This window comes from Cydia strobilella, chromosome 17 (assembly GCF_947568885.1).
Source record: "Cydia strobilella chromosome 17, ilCydStro3.1, whole genome shotgun sequence".
NCBI classification, from domain to species: domain Eukaryota; kingdom Metazoa; phylum Arthropoda; class Insecta; order Lepidoptera; family Tortricidae; genus Cydia; species Cydia strobilella.
The window spans coordinates 14823716-14842999 of NC_086057.1; the positions used below are offsets into that span (position 1 = coordinate 14823716).

The window sequence follows — 19284 nt, forward strand, 5'->3', positions numbered from 1 at the left end:
AAAATTTGCAAAGTGATATCACAATATAAAAAATCGAGGATCAAGGATTATATAAAGTCTATTTTTTTATTCCGTGGACTAAAATGACATTTCATGTGTTGCTAGTTTTTTACGTTTTCTTATAAATATAAATATAAGTATAAGACGTAAAAAACTAGCAACACATGAAATGCCATTTTAGTCTACGGAATAAAAAACTATAACTAAAAATTGATTAAACAATGTCAAGAGCCAAGGCCATGGGACTGTATAAAGGAGCCAAATCTCTATGTATGAAAAGTGTCCATCAAAAAACAGTAATTAGGCGGCGCCACCATACACCGAAATACTACCAAAAACAACCTACGTAATTTGGTCGGGTTATTTGTTGCCTTATATGGTTCATGTTATACTCATGTCCCAGAGCCTAACTAGCGCCACCGGAGAGATTAGGAACTATTATTTAAAGCTTAACGCGGTCACTTTTACAACAATTCTGCCATAAGAGATTGACATCCTTTCTATACCATCTATAGCCAAGGCTATATAAAATAATAGAGTTTAACAATAGCTACCAAATTATGAATGTCAATTAAAACTAGTAGAATTCAAATTACATATTACAATGGAAAGACCAAATGTCAGTTCCGAATTCCGATTCAGGTATTTTTTAGGGTTCCGTACCCAAAGGGTAAAAACGGGACCCTATTACTAAGACTCCGCTGTCCGTCTGTCCGTCTGTCTGTCCGTCTGTCCGTCTGTCACCAGGGTGTATCTCATGAACCGTGATAGCTAGACAGTTTAAATTTTTACAGATGATGTATTTCTGTTGCCGCTATAACAACAAATAGTAAAAGCAGAATAATATAAATATTTAAGTGGGGCTCCCATACAACAAACGTGATTTTTTTGCTGTTTTTTTCCGTAATCGTACGGAACCCTTCGTGCGCGAGTCCGACTCGCACTTGGCCGGTTTTTACGTTATAGAAACAATTTTCTAAAAGCCAGTCAGTCAATTTATTTTTTAACTTTAAGTAACTTGATCCATTATATGTATATCACTTGTATAGTGATATAAGGAAGGGTTATTTTCGGAATTACCTATCAGACTATTTAAGTAGTAAGAGCCCCGATGCATATGTTTTCGTATAGTCAGACCATTTTTTGAGGTTCTCGCGTTTGTACAAAAATAATGTTTAAGTTTAAAAATCACTAACATTTAATGCTAATGTAGTTTAATTTTATATGGTAATTATTCTCCAATAACTAAATCCAAATACAAGAAATACCGTTTGTACTGAATGAAGAAAAAATACGATTTTTTATTTTTTATTTGACGGGTAGGAATGTAACAGATATCAAAAGGGCTATTACTAGGGAAAGCAACACGGCTCTAGCAATGTACTGACAATTTTGTTTCGAGCCCATGCATGCAGCAATAGGAGAGGACAATATGATTCAGAGAACGTTTTTGAAAAGTACAAGTTTTTATTAACAATAAAGAATCTCATGCAATTTTATTATACGATCAAAATAAACTAGATTAAACATTTTTTTTTATACCACGTCGGTGGCAATCAAGCATACGGCCCGCCTAATGGTAAGCAGTTACCGTAGCCTATGGACGCCTGCAACACCGGAGATATTACACGCGCGTTGCCGACCCTAACACTCCTCTCCCTCGTTGAGCTCTGGCAACCTTACTTACCGGCAGGAACACAACACTATGAGTAGGGTCTAGTGTTATTTGGCTGCGGTTTTCTGTAAGGTGGAGGTACTTCCCCAGTTGGGCTCTGCTCTAGATCTGGAATGACATCCGCTGTCCTGTGCCCTACCACACAAAGCGAGATGTCATTCACATTCACAGTGCCCATACCTCTCTTTTGGACGTAGTTTAAGGACACTATTACGAGGATTACTATTACGGTTCGAACGGTACGGTTAGAATAATAGTTATTTACAAAAAACTCTGGAAATTCTGTACTTTTACGTGAGAAGTTATTAAGTAAAATTTTTGTTGACAATGTTGACATTTCTGACGTATGAAATGTCAATTATGCGTTTTGAAATTGCATCGACTTAACTTGTGCGTTCAGAATTATATTTAACATAATTATTAAAAACAAACGTTTATTATGGAATTTTAAGGTTTATGACTTAAAATCATTAAATAAGGCTAAATTTGGTAGTTTTTATTAGATTCTCAAACCATTTATTTAATGATAATTAATATCGAACGAACCATTATTATGAGAGTTTTACGTTTTGTTATCTGTCAAGCTACTTAAACACGCTCCATCCGAGGTCAAATTACTTTCCCCATTAGTGGCTAAAATGCGTTTTTTCCCGCTTGTTTTAAAGGATAAAAGACGGCTTTCCGAGCTAGTGAGGGGAAAACAAAATTGTTGTGTGGAACTAGACGAACTAATTTGCATCGGGGCTCGTACTCGACTAGGTACACTTTACTTTGATAAATGTTCGAGTTGAGCTGAGATCGTAATAATCTTCGGTACATATCTAATTAATTAGTGTAAAATTGGTTTACAATGTATTACGCTTGATATTTCCTTTTATCTTCTGAGGATAATATTATTATTTACTTTTAATCATAATATATTAATTTAATATAACAATATTAATTATTGGCTTTTGGAAACGGAGCGTCAGTATTTTCAAAATGCGTTAGTTATTAAATATGTAGGTATTTATGTCATTTATTATAAAATGGGTCACTAACGCTTAAAGTCGGAACGGTGGAACGTGAGTGACCGCATGTCATAGTAACTTTATTGGCAGTAACACCAATGTTTTTAACGTGTATAAAAGTAATGATGTTGCTATAGTTATTGGCCACTACATAGTAATTGGCCACTCTTAACAATAATGCTTCACGTCGAATAGGAAATTTGCAACTCGTGTCGATTTTAAACACTCCTTTCGGTCGTGTTTTAAAATTCGCCACTCGTTGCGAATTTCCTATTTCTCGCCCTTATATCGTAAAAAACTTTATTCACATTTTAATTTTTATCCTCAACATAGCAGTTAAAAACTAAAACAAAAATGTCAAACGTAACAAAAATTGTCAATTCAACCAAAGACTCAACAATAGACAAACAATTCTGGGAGTATTTCGAGAGCGAATCGCCATACAACACTTCACTGGCAGTACAGACGGACGGTGCGTGTGTGGTGACGGTGTATTTCGTGTTGCTGTTCGGCGGAGCGGCGGGGAACCTCGCTGTGCTGACGACGCTGGCGCGCTCGAGGCGCCGCTCGCGCGTCAGCCTGCTCATGACGCATCTCGCCGTTGCGGACGTGTGCGTCGTTTGCGGCGTCATCCCGCTGGAGGTATATTCGACATTTTAATAACAAAACTTCCGTGAGGCACTGACATCCATACTATATATACTATATAATATTATAAATGCGAAAGTCTGTCTGTCTGTCTGTCTTTCTGTCTGTGTGTTTTACCTCTTCACGTTTAAACCACTGAACCGATTTAGATGAAATTTGGCATAGAGATAGTTTGAGTCCCGGAGAAGGACATAGGATAGTTTTTATCCCGAAAATCATCCCTTAAGAAAGTAAAAAGCGGGGTGGAATTGAGATAATGAATGAAGTGTCTGCTAATTTGTGTGCATAATATGCCCAAATTGAATGATTGCCATAAGAATTTTTCCAGGCGTTATACTTACTTTAGCTGCTGTTACTAAGTCCGCGCAGATGAAGTCGCGGGAAAAGGCTAGTATTAAATAAATTAAACCGGGTCACTCACGTTTATAAAGTCGATGATTGCTCGACATGTTTCGCTCCATAACGAGGAACATTTTCAATGAGCGCTCGCGTTGGTAGCCCGACGCAGACTGCGGGCTGCAGCTCTCTGCGACCGATTACTCGGTGCGGGCGACGGCGGCGGCAGGGGAGACGAGAAACTACCCTTGTTTTGGTCATTATTGTCAAATGATGGGTTGCACACAGCACTCACAACGTCATTTGCTCCTCGTTATGGAGCGAAACATGTCCAGCAATCATCGACTTTATAAACGTGAGTGACCCGTTAAATATATTTTAGTATATTCGACATGTTTAGAATAGGGTCTTTTAACACTTTTACTGTCCGTGCATTACATGACATGCACCGTCAAACTACTCTGTCACGTCTACGTGACGTCAGAATGGATGGCTCTATACATTTGTGCATTACCTGTAATGCACGGACGTATCAATCCATGTCAGCCGGGTTAGCACATGATTGGCGCGAGAGTATCTCGCCGCGACATAGACTACCCGTCCCCCTTTAATTCATACAGTTAGTAAAAGACGGGTAGCCTATCTCGCGGCGAGATACTGTCGCGTCAATCATGTGTTCGGCCTACTGTAGTGAAAGCGAGGGGCAGTTAAAAGTGTTAAGTAATCCTTGACGGTCAATATTTATGAAAAATACACAGGCATACATAGCACAGTGTCGGAGGCACTAGTTTTGTTTTGTTGTCTCTATCTCTATCTAATATGTCTGTCTCTCTCGCCCTCTAACATGCTACGAACTATCGACTGTAAATAATTTATTGTATGAAAGTGAGCATTGGAAATGATAATTAAAAAAGTTTGAAATTATATCACGAGGGGTGAACACTATATTTGTTCCCGAAACTATTAAATTTGTATTGAAGGTAAAATCCGGTAAAGACGGGTTCCACGTAGACAAAGTTGCGGGCAGTTGTTAACTTGTTACTATTTATCTACTATAATTAAAGCGTGGGAGCCATTCCATAAGTTTGAAGGGTCTAGGTTATTGGGTAAACAATGAACCTAAACTAACAAAAAGCATAGATAGCCTTTCCAACCCTTTAAAAGCCCTAAAATCAAAAACTTGTACAAAGGGATGTTGACATGAATCGCGAATATATAAAATTTTATGTTTTTACCATAAAATTTTATGCAGAGAATATTAGAATGCTGATAATCATATTTTTTAAGTGTAAATATGCGTAATAATTTAATAAAAAATAATTAAAAGTTATTTAGAATGATGCCCAGCATCACGTGACTGCAAACGCAAATCGGAGCGCGTGACGTCACGGTGTCAGAAACACGCACAGACAAGTTGTCAAACGGTGGTCCTCCCGACTGTTGTTTGTTTATCACATCGTTACGTCATCCAGATCACGTGACAGCTTGGAGCGTTTTTGCGCGAAATTTAAACACTAAACTAATTAACGTCGATTTTTTATTAAAAATTTAAAAATTATATTTTTGCAATAATTACGCGTTTATCTATAAAATGAAAACAGTTCTAAAAAATAGTCAACATTCCCATTTCAATTATTTAATATCAATTGCGGATTGTGTCATTTACTAGTAGGTGACGAAGCTTGTAGCTAATTTATTTTTGTAAGGACGAAACCTGCGTTGCTGATTATGAACTATAAATTGACATGTTTTTTTTTGTAATTATGTTGCACAGTTGTTTACATCTATCTCATTCTGCCACTTAGTACCTATAAAATCTGCTGCTGTCAGGTATATTATGCAACCTTTGTATAATCGAGATAACTAATACAGCCATTCGTTCACTTATCTAACTCATTTATTTGTTCGTCTCATTATGCTAGATATAAAAAAAATATTTCAGGCTTTTAGCCCATAATACAAATACATGACGACACAAAATAATAATAAAATAATAATAAAAGCAAAATGAAAAATAATGTCAACAAAGATTATCTACTTATAAAATATTACTTAACTAAGTATATACCTGATACGTCACTACGTTGATTTAGTGACGTATCAGGAGCTCAAAACAGTGGCAGAAAGAAGAACGGAGTGGCGGTTACTCCACCGACAAGAGCCAGGCTCTGACTTATGATGATGATGAAGTATATAGGTACCCTACGTCATTTAGCCCAGTTATGGGACACTGGATATTCCTAACCCACATCTTACATTCTTTCTCTAACTCTGCCGACTTTGCACATGCCATTGCAAAAGCAAGCCTTGTTTGCACAGGTTTTAATGCTCCCTTTTATCTCCAACACGCGTGCATAGTTGAACTGATTATTAACTTTGTCTGATGTTTGAGTCATAATCCGATTAATGCTACTGAAAGCCACAACTTTCCTTCACAGCTGAAAGTTCAAGAGTTGTTTAACCACTCGTGCTAATATTGAATACCCGTGCAAGCAAGAAAATTGAACCACAGGCGTAGCGAGTGGTAAGGAAAGTGGAATCTTGAGCGTTGCGAGGGTATTTTACATTTGTCTCCTAACCAACGCGAGGAAAATACTATAGGTCTATCACTTGTCTCAGGTGGTTGATAAAAAAGAATAAATAATAATATCTGAAGTTTGAATCTTCATGCAGTCAAGTTCAACCAGTCCGTAGCTGACCGTAATATCTTCATAGCAACCACCTCAGTTAAACGGTAGACCTATAAAGGTCTTATAAGTAGCTGTAAAACATTACGAAGCGATACTATTTAAAGTATTAGAACAAATTAAATTATTTTTAGTAAAAAATAATAGGGAGCGCCATAAGCTTCAGTAAGAAATGCAAATATATTATTGGAAATATCGAATGGCTTATGTACCTGATGCGATAGCAGTGGACTCTGGTTCGATTCCAGCCTTGGTCACTTTTTCTTAGTATATGACATTTATTTCAGTTTATTACAAATCGAATCCAAATGTACATGTAGGTATGCTATTGAATATTTGGGGCATTTTCTATGAAAAGGGACCTTATTGTCGATGGCGCTTACGCCGCATAGCGTCGCGCGGCATTGTATTTATATCGGAGCATCGTTAATAATGGCGTAAGCGCCATCGACAATAAGGTCCCTTTTTATAGAAAATACCACATTTATCATTCAAAGTCATCATTATAAGTCCATCACATCATAAGTCCATCCTACCACGTAACGCGAGGAAGCAATTCAAAGCATCAAAAGTTATTTATTTAACAAGGGGGCAAAGTGGTTGTTTAACTTCTCTTGCTAATATTAGCCGAGCAAGTGGAAAATTACAAAATAGCGAAATAGCGTAGTCGTTCGACAAGTGGCGTCTTGAGAGTTACGATGGCTTTTAAGGCGCGAGAGTTAAACACACTTTGCTACCGAGTGAACCACAATAATGTTCACAACAGCAACGCGAGGAAAATATGTGGTATTTTCTATAAAAAGGGACCATATTGTCGATGGCGCTTACGCCATTATTAACGATGCTCCGATATAAATACAATGCCGCGCGACGCTGTGCGGCGTAAGCGCCATCGACAATAAAGTCCCTTTTCATAGAAAATGCCCCATATATACTAATTGTAAAACATTACGAATCAAATCCAAATGAATGCTATAACATATTTATTATTTAAAATCATCACTTATTAAAAAGACAATTTCTTCAGCTAACATGAGGAAGCAACTCAATTTGCATCTATAATTACTTTGAATCTTGTGAATGAACTGCACCTTTCTCATCAGTTTTTGAACAATCAAGAGAGCCTTTACCAGTTTGTGTGGTGTACTTATCATCAAGAAGGTATGTTTGTCTTCATTTATTTAACTTTTCGTTTACGTGACCACAATAAAAGGAGGGACCTCACTACATAAAGATATATGTGGTATTTTCTGTAAAAAGGGACCTTATCGTCGATGGCGCTTACGCCATTATAAACAATGCTCCGATATAAATACAATGCCGCGCGACGCTATGCGGCGTAAGCGCCATCGACAATAAGGTCCCTTTTCATAGAAAATGCCCCATATAAGACTTTCTACTTTATTTCCAGCCCTTTATAGATTCCAACTTCTGTTTAAGCTTTATTTTAGTTACACAGTTTATGTACAGTTCTGTTTGAGGTTACAAGCCGAGTTAAGTACATACATTTCGCAACACAAGTTATTTGTACAATTTGAACTTTATGTCATTGGCATAAGGTGAATAATTCTTAAACGTATAATAGATTATGTTGTTGACTGTTAGAGAAAACGAGAAAATAAGCTTTCAATTAAGATAAAAGACGTAGCCGGTTTACTTTAGTCTTGAAGCAAAATCTCTGGTATTATTCCAAACACAAATAAGGGAAACTAATAGGGGTTCAGGATGGGGCTTTTATTTTGATTTTTTACATGTTTAAATCAGGGGCCAAATGCTATGGAAACAATCACAAGGAAACGACTATATTTGCTGTCAAATGTGTAGAATCCTGTGATTTGTTTGTGTAAAAAAACAGTGATATCTAAATCAAACGCGCGCAGTGACACTGTGAGTGTAGCAAAGATATAACTCCGTAATAGATGGATACAGTCTAAGGAAAAAAAGTGCTTCGAAAATCAAGAAAATTTGATTCTCGATCAGAGGGCGCTACTAGCTTTGGCCTTGACTTTGGCGTTGACGGTTTAGTTTGTTATTTAACAATTTTAACGCATATCAGTGAAAGAACATGGGTCAAAATCATAAAAATAATTAATGCAAATAAAAAAAAATCATTTATACATATTTAAATACATTTTATCGTATTTTTATAAATCTTCATTTTTAGTTTTAAAGTGTGTCGACAGATGGCAGTGAATTTACTGGCGTTACAAAATTTACTATGACAGTACCGCTCTAGTATAAGTTACTCTATGAGTGTAGTGTGCTTGGATAGACCAACGAGTGTGAACGCGACCAGACTAACGAGTGTGAATGCGACCGCCGTGGGCTCGAATAACCCGACCCGACCCGAGCTTTTAAAGGTGTATTTTTTGAGTTCATCGCGGTTGACCCCGAGATAATGAGGATAGGGTGTGTGATTTCGTTATTTTTATTATTATTGTTGGGGTGTTGTGGGCCTGTGAGTGTCACGTCGACCAAGCAGTGATCTATTGTGACGGCCCTTTCGTGATTTCGTTACACACAGACCCAAAAAAAATGTTTTTGCCGAATTTGACAGGAATGCGTGGTTAAAAATCTGTCGGCTTATTCGAGCCAACGGTGTATATCTAGGTCTGGCGTCCGGTAACGGAATAAGGCAGCGGTTACTGACAGAACGTCTGAATCTCTCGCTTGCCTGAGCGCGACTAAACCACATTGTTACAATCGTCATACTCATTAGGTAATTCAAGCGCTTCAAAACTCACATTGAAGCGTGTATCATCATGTAGGTGTATTTGCTTTCATCAAAATCATACATAGGTATAATCGTATAATCAACAATGCTATTAATTACTTTTTATAAAACTTACTTTGCTATATTTGGTGTGGTAAAACCAAATCTGGTAACGAATTGGGCACAGCTTGCTTGCGAACCAAAACATTTCTAGTCATATAATTTTCATGCCAAAATTAACCCGGGTAATAAATTAGCATTAATCTGCCTCTTACGTAAATAGATTTCCATTTAACCGGTAACTGGCAGATATCTGCATATTAATCTTTTGTAAGCCCGCTTCCCCGTCTTCTATCGATCTATAGTTATTTGTGCAACAGGAGAGGAAAGTTGGTTTTTCTTGCGAGTGTTTATTTTGAGTTCCGAGAAAGCGAAAGATTCCATAATTGAATCACGAGCGAAGCGAGTGATTCTAAGTTAGAATCTTGAGCGTAGCGAGGGACTCAAAAACACGAGATGTAAAATAACTTTGCTCTCGTGTTGCACACATAATTTTTCACCTCAGTAGTGAGAACATATTAAAGGTTAAAATGTAAGTATTTCGAATTACACAGAATAATACAGACAAAAAAAAGTATGAAGTGGCAGTTCATGGCCTTCACTAAATTAAAATCTACTTTGTTTCACTCCCTGGAATGAGGAAAGTTGGTCTTTCTTCACTCCCTTCACTTTCTTCACTTTCTTCAGGGAGTGACGAAAGTAGGCTTGTTCGAGCTGCTGAGGTGAAAAATACCAATCAAGCTAACACTGCGACGTAGGCGAACAATCGCGAACGCGAAGCGAAGCGGAGAGGTGCGGCGCGGCTGGCCAAAGGCGTTCGCGTTCGCAACGAGATCGTCCATGTAGGACACTTCTATCCTGTATCAAAGGATTGATTCACCCCGCTCCGCGTCGCGCCGCTTCGCGTTCGCGTGTTGTTCGCCTACGTAGTACGCTGCGTACGGCTGCGTGAAAGCGAGTGGGAACGCGCCTATGCGATTCTGATCTAAACAAGCACTGTGCCAAAAATAATTTAAAAAAATTGCAAAGCTCCCGTGAAATAAATGTATTTTTGTACTTTTTTTTTTAATTTATTGAATAAGTAAGTTTTTTAAAATAATACCTACAAGACCCATGGTAGGCAATACCTTAAGGCGGTTTGTGTGCTTATGGGGAGTTCAAGAATAATATAAAGAAAAACAATATTATAAAAAAAAAAACAATATTATATCCTATATCTTATCATAAGTATGATTCTTAGTATACATACATAGCTTGTGTCGTTAGTTTTTAATAAGTGCATTTTAACGACTTTTTTATGTTTCTCATGCAAGTTTCCAGAAATTGCGGAGATTTTGAGAATGTTTTTTTTAGTAAAGTAAATTAAAGTAAAGTAAAGTAAAGTAGAGTAAAGTAAAGTAGAGTAAAGTAAAGTAAAGTAAAGTAAAGTAAAGTAAAGATTTATTTGTGGAACACAGGTAATACAGTTAAGGTCTTATATATAAAATAATAAATAGAGCTCTGTGCTTTGCCTATTGGCGTACAAATATTAAAAACTTAAAATATAATGGTGACTTAATAATAATAAAATATTTCAGTTAAACAAACATACATTATCTACCTATTAGTAATATTACGGCAATAAACATTTAGAGCAGAAATAACATATTGTTTATCATTCAAATAAAATAATAACATTTCACAAATCACGTACATAATTACAATCAATGTTAAACTATTATATAAAATGGACAAGTTATAATTGTTTCAGGTGTCTGCAAGTAAATCACTTACGGAGTAATAGCATTTGTTAATTAAGTATGTTTTTAGTTGTATTTTAAACTGGTCAGGCTGCAGGCACTTTATATAGTGTGGGATATTATTAAAATTTTTTGGAGCCATACCTAGTATATTATATTATATACCCAAGAAAGTTGTGTTGTGTTGATTATTGCAGATGTTGTTAAGATATTTTACGCGTAGGGGAAGCTTGCGTTGTTGAGATATCAATGTTCTGCATCATGCATATTGCTAAACTAACCACGAAATAGAAAAACCTCCTCGTCATCAGGCATTCAGCCTTACCACGAGCTCGACTGATATACATGTATTCGCTAGCGTGTGCGTAACTTACTTTCTATGCATCTCGCTCGTGGCATATTAGTGCGAGCGAGATGTACCTATAGAAAATAAGTTATGCAGATTTCATAATGCATTGCATACAGTGTTTTTGAATGGTTCACGGTTAGTTTCACTAGACTTATATTGACCGGGATATGGACCGTGATTACCTTTTACATTGATGATTGGTGATTGTGCGTGAGCGCGGTCTACACAACTTTGACACCCACCCGCTATCTTCAGTCCACCCGTGAACAAGATGTTATAGTAACTGCGTCGAAATATCGGGAGTTCAAAAGGTAATCACGGTCCAATATCCCGGTCAATATAACGTATTGCATACGTTGCGTACATGGGCTGTTTGTCCCTAACTTTATGTTCGTGTGTTGTCCCCAGATCGGCTGGAAGTACACGAACGCGTGGCTGGCGGGGAACTTCTGCTGCAAGCTGTTCTTGGTTCTGCGAGCCTTCGGCCTCTACCTATCCTCTAACGTACTCGTCTGTATATCGGTTGATAGGTAAGTTATATAGTATAGTTTGTAGTTTGTGATGGTTCATTGTTTTTGTATGTGGGTGTTTTTGCGCTTTGTAGCTTTTCCTCAGTCGCCTGTTAACCGCGACCGCTGTAGGGGGTTCGAGACGTCGGGATATGAATTCAGTGTGAGCGATGTGATCCGTTTTCATCATAGTTTTATTTTTCTTATTAACTAACAAAATATGGATCTGATGGTTTGAAATCAAATATATTTGAGATTCTCACAATGAGCTCTTTCATTTGATATGTAACACGATATAGTTTGAAAAACTTTATTTTTTAATTTTCTCATTTACCCCCCAAAAGTGGCCCCCGTGGGTAAAATTAATTTGTTTACGTTACATGTCCATCTTTGGATCACAAACTTACATATGTGTACCAAATTTCAACTTAATTGGTCCAGTAGTTTCGGAGAAAATAGGCTGTGACAGACGGACAGACAGACAGACAGACAGACAGACGCACGAGTGATCCTATAAGGGTTCCGTTTTTTCCTTTTGAGGTACGGAACCCTAAAAAGTGTGTTAGAGCGGTCTGCGGAGCTAAGCCGAGAGATTCTTGCCGGCGTTTGTGTAGGAGTGTAGGAGACTTAGACTTAGAGAACCTTATAGGACATGTATAATATTAGAATTAGGGTGCCTTGTACGCAAACTTCCACTGTATTTCAAACGAACGTTCACAAAATTAGTGACGGAAAACGTCTATTAAATAGTAAATTAAGAGCAAGGGATGAATTTAAGCTACGGATGCCACTTTATTTAAGAATAGTACATTTCGATGCTAGTGCGGAAAGTATGTCATTACTACACGAGTACTGAGATATCGGCAAGACTCGGGACGAGTGAAGAATGACATATCCGCACGTGTATTGAACGCGTTTTTTAATACAGTTGCGAAAAAATAAGAAAAGCAACAAGTAAGGAATGGAATTAGAAACTTTTATATTATCAAAGATAGATATAACTCCCTAATAGATGGAAATGCAAATGGTCTAAGGAAAAAACGTGCCTCGAAAATCAAGAAAATTTGATTCTCGTTCAGAGGGCGCTACTAGTTTTGGCCTACAGTCGTATACATGGCGTTGACAGTTTTTTGTTATTTAACAATTTTAACGCATATCAGTGAAAGAACATGGGTCAAGATCATAAAAATAATTAATGCAAATAAAAAAAATCATTTATCTATATTTAAATACATTCTATCGTATTTTTATAAATCTTCATTTTTAGTTTTAAAGTGTGTCGACAGATGGCAGTGAATTTACTGGGGTTACAAAATTTACTATGACAGTACCGCTCTAGTATAAGTTACTCTATGATATTATTAATCCTGTGACACTGACATTATTGACATTGACATTATGAAGAGGTGTTTTTCTACCTTTTATTCGACTAGAATAGATTTTGTTATTATTATTGAACCAACTTCAATGAGTTTTTTTTTCAAATGCATGTTCTATAAGACAGAAACAATTGTAAATATTAAAACATTGTACTATTATTACCTAAATATCGGTATTTACGATTATTTGTGTATCGTATATTTATAAAAACAATATCGAATGTTGCCTTTGGAAACTTAAAACATTCTTGCAGTATGAAAATACGCCTCTTCTTTGACAGGCGTTCCGTTCCATTCAGACAACTTATTAAGAACGGTTTTTCAACATTAAAAAAATAAACGTGTTATAATACTTATAATGATGAAGAGGTAAGTAATTAAATATGAAATATGCATATTTTTCGTATTCTTACATTAACAGTAGGTTTTTATGTTGATTACGACGTTTAAAGGAAACTAAAATTAACACTCATCAATAAGTAGTCATGAATTGGAACTAAAATTTAAAAAAATTGGAAAAGTAAAAAGCACTAGTTCGCGAAAACCAACTTTCCGCACGCTAGACAGCTACGAAAAGTAGCACTTTGAGCAACTGTATTAAAATAGTACATTTCGATGCTAGTGCGGAAAGAATGACATTTCCGCACGTGTATCGAACGACGTTTTTAATACAGTTGCGAAAAAATAAGAAAAACAACAAGTAAGGAATTCGAAACTTTTATATTATTAATTCTGTGACATTGACATTGACATTATGAAGAGGTGTTTTTTTTAGCTTTTATTCGACTAGAATGGATTTTGTTATTATTATTGAACCTACTTCAATTAAAGTTTTTTTTTTTCAAATGCATGTTCTATAAGACAGAAACAATTGTAAATATAAAACATTGTACTATTATTACCTAAATGTCGATTATTTGTGTATCGTATATTTATAAAACAATATCGAATGTTGTTTTTGGAAACTTACAACATTCTTGCAGTAAGAAAAAAACGCTTCTTATTTGACAGGCGTTCCGTTCCATTCAGACAACTTATTAAGAACGGTTTTTCAACATTAAAAAATAAACGTGTTATAATACTTATAATGATGAAGAGGTAAGTAATAAAATATGAAATATGCATATTTTTGGAATTCTTACATTAACAGTAGGTTTTTATGTTGATTACGACGTTTAAAGGAAGCTAATATTAACACTCATCAATAAGTAGTCATGAATTGGAACAAGTATAAATTTAAAAAAATTGGAAAAGTAAAAAGCACTAGTTCGCGAAAACCAACTTTCCGCACGCTAAACAGCCACGAAAAGTAGCACTTTTTGAGCAACTGTATTAAAAAAACTGTTATGTGATGATATTCTTGTGTACAATAAGTTGCCATATGAGATAAGGCAATTACCCGACAAATTATTTACTACACAAATGGTTAAAAAATAAATGCTTTTATTCTTTAAACGATTTTCTGGATTACTCTGTTAACTTTTATTAATTTTAACAAACATAAATACCTATATTCATATTTCATAGAAGCTTAATAGGAATTTAATGTATTAACATACATAACAAATTACATATCTAAGCATTAAAAAAAACATTAAAACTACATATTATCTAAACAAATTAAAACTAAACTAATATTACAATAAAACTACTTAAAAATTAAAGTAATATAGATAAATACCCACCTATGAAAGGTCCCCCAAGTCTGTCCCCTGCGGAAGGGTACCCATGAGGCTGGCTACATTACCCCGCTGGATGGCTATGCCTATTCTTTGCCCAAGGAATGAGCCAGCCCTAGGGTCACCCGAGGTCTCCATTAGTTAACTTCTCTGTTAACTAAATGTATTTTAAATGATTTTGATTATAGTGACTTTAAATTCATTAAATAAACTTATAATGGTAGAGAATACCACTTGTACTTTTGTACTGTTTTTTTTTTGATGTGCAATAAAGTTAAAAATAAATAAATAATGTACGTAATATTTAAACTACGTGACTTGCATGTTATTTTAATGATTTTGTATTATTTTGACATTGTAATAGAGGGTTTCTTTTAGCTTTAAGTTTGCATGCCATATTTTGGCTAAACATGTGATACTAAATTAATTTATTTGCTCCTCACATCCGTATGCAATTACCATATATAAGCAAATAAATATTTCTATTTCTATCTGAAAATATGGCGACTCATTGTCTCTGATACGGGTAATTGGGTTCGTATAACATTTGAATCCAGAATGAAAATCCAGAAATCGCTGAAACAGCTATTTTCCAATATATACCTATATAGGTAAATTTAGTGTTTTCGCATTCCCACGCCGCCACGTCCACGTGCCACCCACGGATAAATAAATAAGGAAGACCTATATTAAATGTTTGTCAAGTTACAATTGCTTCACAAGTATTTGCTATTTACCTACCTATATTGGGTATTGTATTAATCTAGTAGGTATAAAACTGTGAATTGTCTTTTCGAATATACAGGGTGTTTACTGATTTAAACTAACACGATTTTCACTCATAATTTAAAACTAATATATATGGGACTTAATCGCGTTCCACGAAGACGAAATTCGTCTTCGTGGAATCCAGTAATTAGCAAATGTAAGGGGGAAAAAACATCCCGCCACATACCATTGGATGTCGTGAGTGTTGTGTGTAGGCAAAGTGACAACCCTAGCGTACAAGTTAATAATCAAGGTCAAGTGCGGGTAGTTCGCAAAACCCGCGCGGCAAGAAGATGTTGATACAATTCCTCGCCAGTCTGCCTGTGACCACGAACGTAACGTCACTTTCGAAACGTCAGGCCATAAATAAACGTAAGTTTGTACGCGATTAAGTCCCGTATTAGTTTTAAATTATACAGGGTGTTTATTAGGATTTTTTTTTTATACCACGTCGGTGGCAATCAAGCATACGGCCCGCCTGATGGTAAGCAGTTACCGTAGCCTATGAACGCCTGCAACACCGGAGATATTACACGCGCGTTGCCGACCCTTTAAAAACCTGTACACTCCTTTTTTGAAGAACCCCATACTGTAGCCCCTCGGGAAAACCTCGGCAGGGAGCTCATTCCACAGCCGAAGCGTACGCGGGAGGAAATTCCTCTTAAACCGCACAGTACGCGACCATTTAGGTGCTAGGGTGTGAGGGTGAACACCCTGCCGATGGCGAGCGGTGCGGTGATAGAAAGCGGCCGTTGGCATCATGTCAAACAATTCTTCAGAGCACAGCCCATTGTACAAGCGGTAGAACACACACAAGGAGGCGAAGTCTCTCCTTAGACTTAAAGGTTCGATACCGCTTGTGAGTTTGGGATCGTCGACGATTCGTACAGCGCGCCTTTGGACTGAGTCGAAGTCGAATTCCGCACCCAAAGGGTAAAAACGGGTCCCTGTTCCTACTCCACTCTCCGTCTGTCTGTATGTCTGTCCGTCTGTCTGTCACCAGGCTGTATCTCATGAACCGTGATAGCTTGACAGTTGAAATTTTATTAACCGAACCCAAACCCGGACCCGGAAATGCTACTAGATAAGTGGGTTAATTGGGTGGGTGTTTTTGAACTGCGATCCTTACAGAACCGAACAATACCGAATAAAATAAAAAATTAAGTGGGGCTCCCATACAACAAACGTGATTTTTACCGTTTTTTGCGTAATGGTACGGAACCCTTAGCGCGCGAGTCCGACTCGCACTTGGCCGGTTTTTTTTTTTAAGTCTTGGGCATATTTTGAATGGACCAACACCGAAATCATGAAAAAAAAAATTGGTGCGGTGGAACTCTGTCGATTTGTGTAAGATTATCCCGTAAAAGCATACACTTGCCGCGTGTGTGGACGCGGGATCATCTCTCGCATAAGTAATAGAAATGCGTAGGTGTGAAGCGTGTGGCAAACGAGGATTAGCTGCACTCATGAGGAAGAGCGGGACTTCCTGTCACAGGTACAATACATACTTACTAGGAAGTCCCAACCATGAGAGTGTTATGATGTACTATTTAACGAAATAAATGCTTTTTTTATGTTTACCACAGGCAACCAACAGGCAGCAGGTTTCAGTTGAGGTGTTCAGGTCTAGGTTTAGTAAGCCGATCCTTAAAAAGAGACTAAAAACATACCTTTTAGAAAATTAAACATTGGGAAAATTTATTTACTTATTAGGTATTTGTGCATGTTAGTTTTTATGTTATATATAAGGATTACTGTCTAAGCTGTTAATTATTTTGTTCAGGTGCATGATTCCATTTTGTTATTGAGCGCTTCAATCGCCAACAAACTGGTTACAGTTTGGCGATGCATAAATTTTGTTTGTAAGCATGTACCCTTTGGGTTAATAAATTAAAAAAAAAAAGTTCAGTACGGCGTTTAAGAGATGTCAATGTGAAAACAAATCCGTTTAAAACTACAAAAATGCCGTATTTCTGTCTTGGACTGCAAAAACTCCAACCAAACAAGAAATATCACACATGGAGGGATTTCGTATCATCATTCGCTTGCCCTTGTCCCATTCACTTGGGGTCGGTGCAGCATGTCTTTTTCTTTCATACCTCTCTTTCACCCGTCATCTCATCATTTATTTATTTAATCTTTATTGCACAAAAGAAATACTTATCGTATAAAAGGTGGACTTAATGCCAAAAGCATTCTCTACCAGTCAACCTTAGGGCAAAGCAGAGAGATCATTCACTTGCGTTAGTTTCATATCATCTTTCACACAGTCCATCCACCTTTTCCTCGGTTTTCCTCTCCTCGTACCTCCCTCCACATTTATTCTTAATACCTTTCTCGTCACATGACTTTCATCCCTCCGCATCATATGCCCGGAGGGATTTCGTATCATCGCTAAGTATTATTTCATTTATATTGCAATATTTTCCACTTTTTGGTTTCGTTAGGATTTTTTGATTGTTAAGTACAAAAAACAACTTTATTTAAATGTAATAAGGTTGATATCTATATAGCGTAAAATTCAAGAACGTTCTCGAATATCTTAGGCCCCTGAGCAGAACTTCTGTGATTGTAGCTCAACTATGCGAAGCTAGATAGGACTATCTTCAAAAACAAAAATCGTAGATGCAATTTCGACGTAATTTCCTTTACTGTAAAGTTCAAATGATTGTAATGGGCGAGGGCTCATAATCTCTTTCGACATAAGAAAATATGACCAATCATCCCTTTAGATAGCGTTGTGTTTGTGTTTGTACAGTTTGTAGTAGTGTGCGTGTTGGCGACAGGTTTCCATACTAATCCAGACTCAGGCCGCTACCTGTCAGGGCGCGGTGCGCTCTTTAACTTTTAATACAGCCACGAACGCAAGTGTCGTCTCCACAGGATGCTGCTTAAATCATCTGACACAGACGAAAAGGCCTATTTATTGTCCGGATTATCCCTTAAAAAATATTTATCGCTTTCCAACACGTTTACCTACGGTCGACGTAGGTAAATACGAGTATGTTATTTTAACAATGTACACAAGAACATTGGCTGTTTATGAAAGGAAAGTATAAATAAATACCATAAACTCCGTCTGCCATGCTCCAACTGTGTCAAACAAAAGCGAGCTATTTTAGACCTTTTTAGGGTTCCGTACCCAAAGGGTAAAAACGGGACCCTAATTACTAAGACTCCGCTGTCTGTCTGTCTGTGTCTGTCCGTCTACCACCAGGCTGTATCTCATGAACCGTGATAGCTAGACAGTTGAAATTTTCACAGATGATGTATTTCTGTTGCCGCTATAACAACAGATACTAAAATCAGAATAAAATAAATATTTAAGTGGGGCTCCCATACAACAAACGTGATTTTGCAGAATGGTACGGAACCCTTCGTGCGCGAGTCCGACTCGCACTTGGCCGTTTTTTTAAATGTTATAGGTACACGCTCCGAAGGCTGTTGTTGTTGAACAACAAACCTTGAAATAAAAGTTACCTACTTAAACAGTTTTCAAACAAAAAATATTTATTGGGTTTGGTATTATAAGAAAAATATCTGCCGAAGTTACGTATTAAAATTAAAACGTTTAGTAGTAGTAGTAGAGTAGTAGTAAACTCTTTATTGTACAAAAATACATATTAAAAATTACATGGTACAAATAATAAGATGTACAAAGGCGAACTTATCCCTCTGAGGGATCTCTTCCAGTTAACCTTTGAGTAGATGAGAGGAGAAAGAGGACGTTTA

General features: G+C 36.8%; 1 protein-coding gene across 1 annotated transcript in view; it reads left to right on the forward strand.

Moving 5' to 3' along the window:
* Positions 1–3025: 3025 nt before the first annotated feature.
* LOC134749107 (adipokinetic hormone/corazonin-related peptide receptor variant I-like) overlaps positions 3026–19284 on the forward strand; it is a 33560-nt gene continuing 17301 nt past the window's right edge. The window contains exons 1-2 of the mRNA XM_063684011.1: positions 3026–3327; positions 11626–11747. Coding sequence (XP_063540081.1) covers positions 3040–3327; positions 11626–11747 — 410 coding nt within the window. The 5' untranslated portion in view covers positions 3026–3039. The remainder of the gene's footprint in view (positions 3328–11625; positions 11748–19284) is intronic.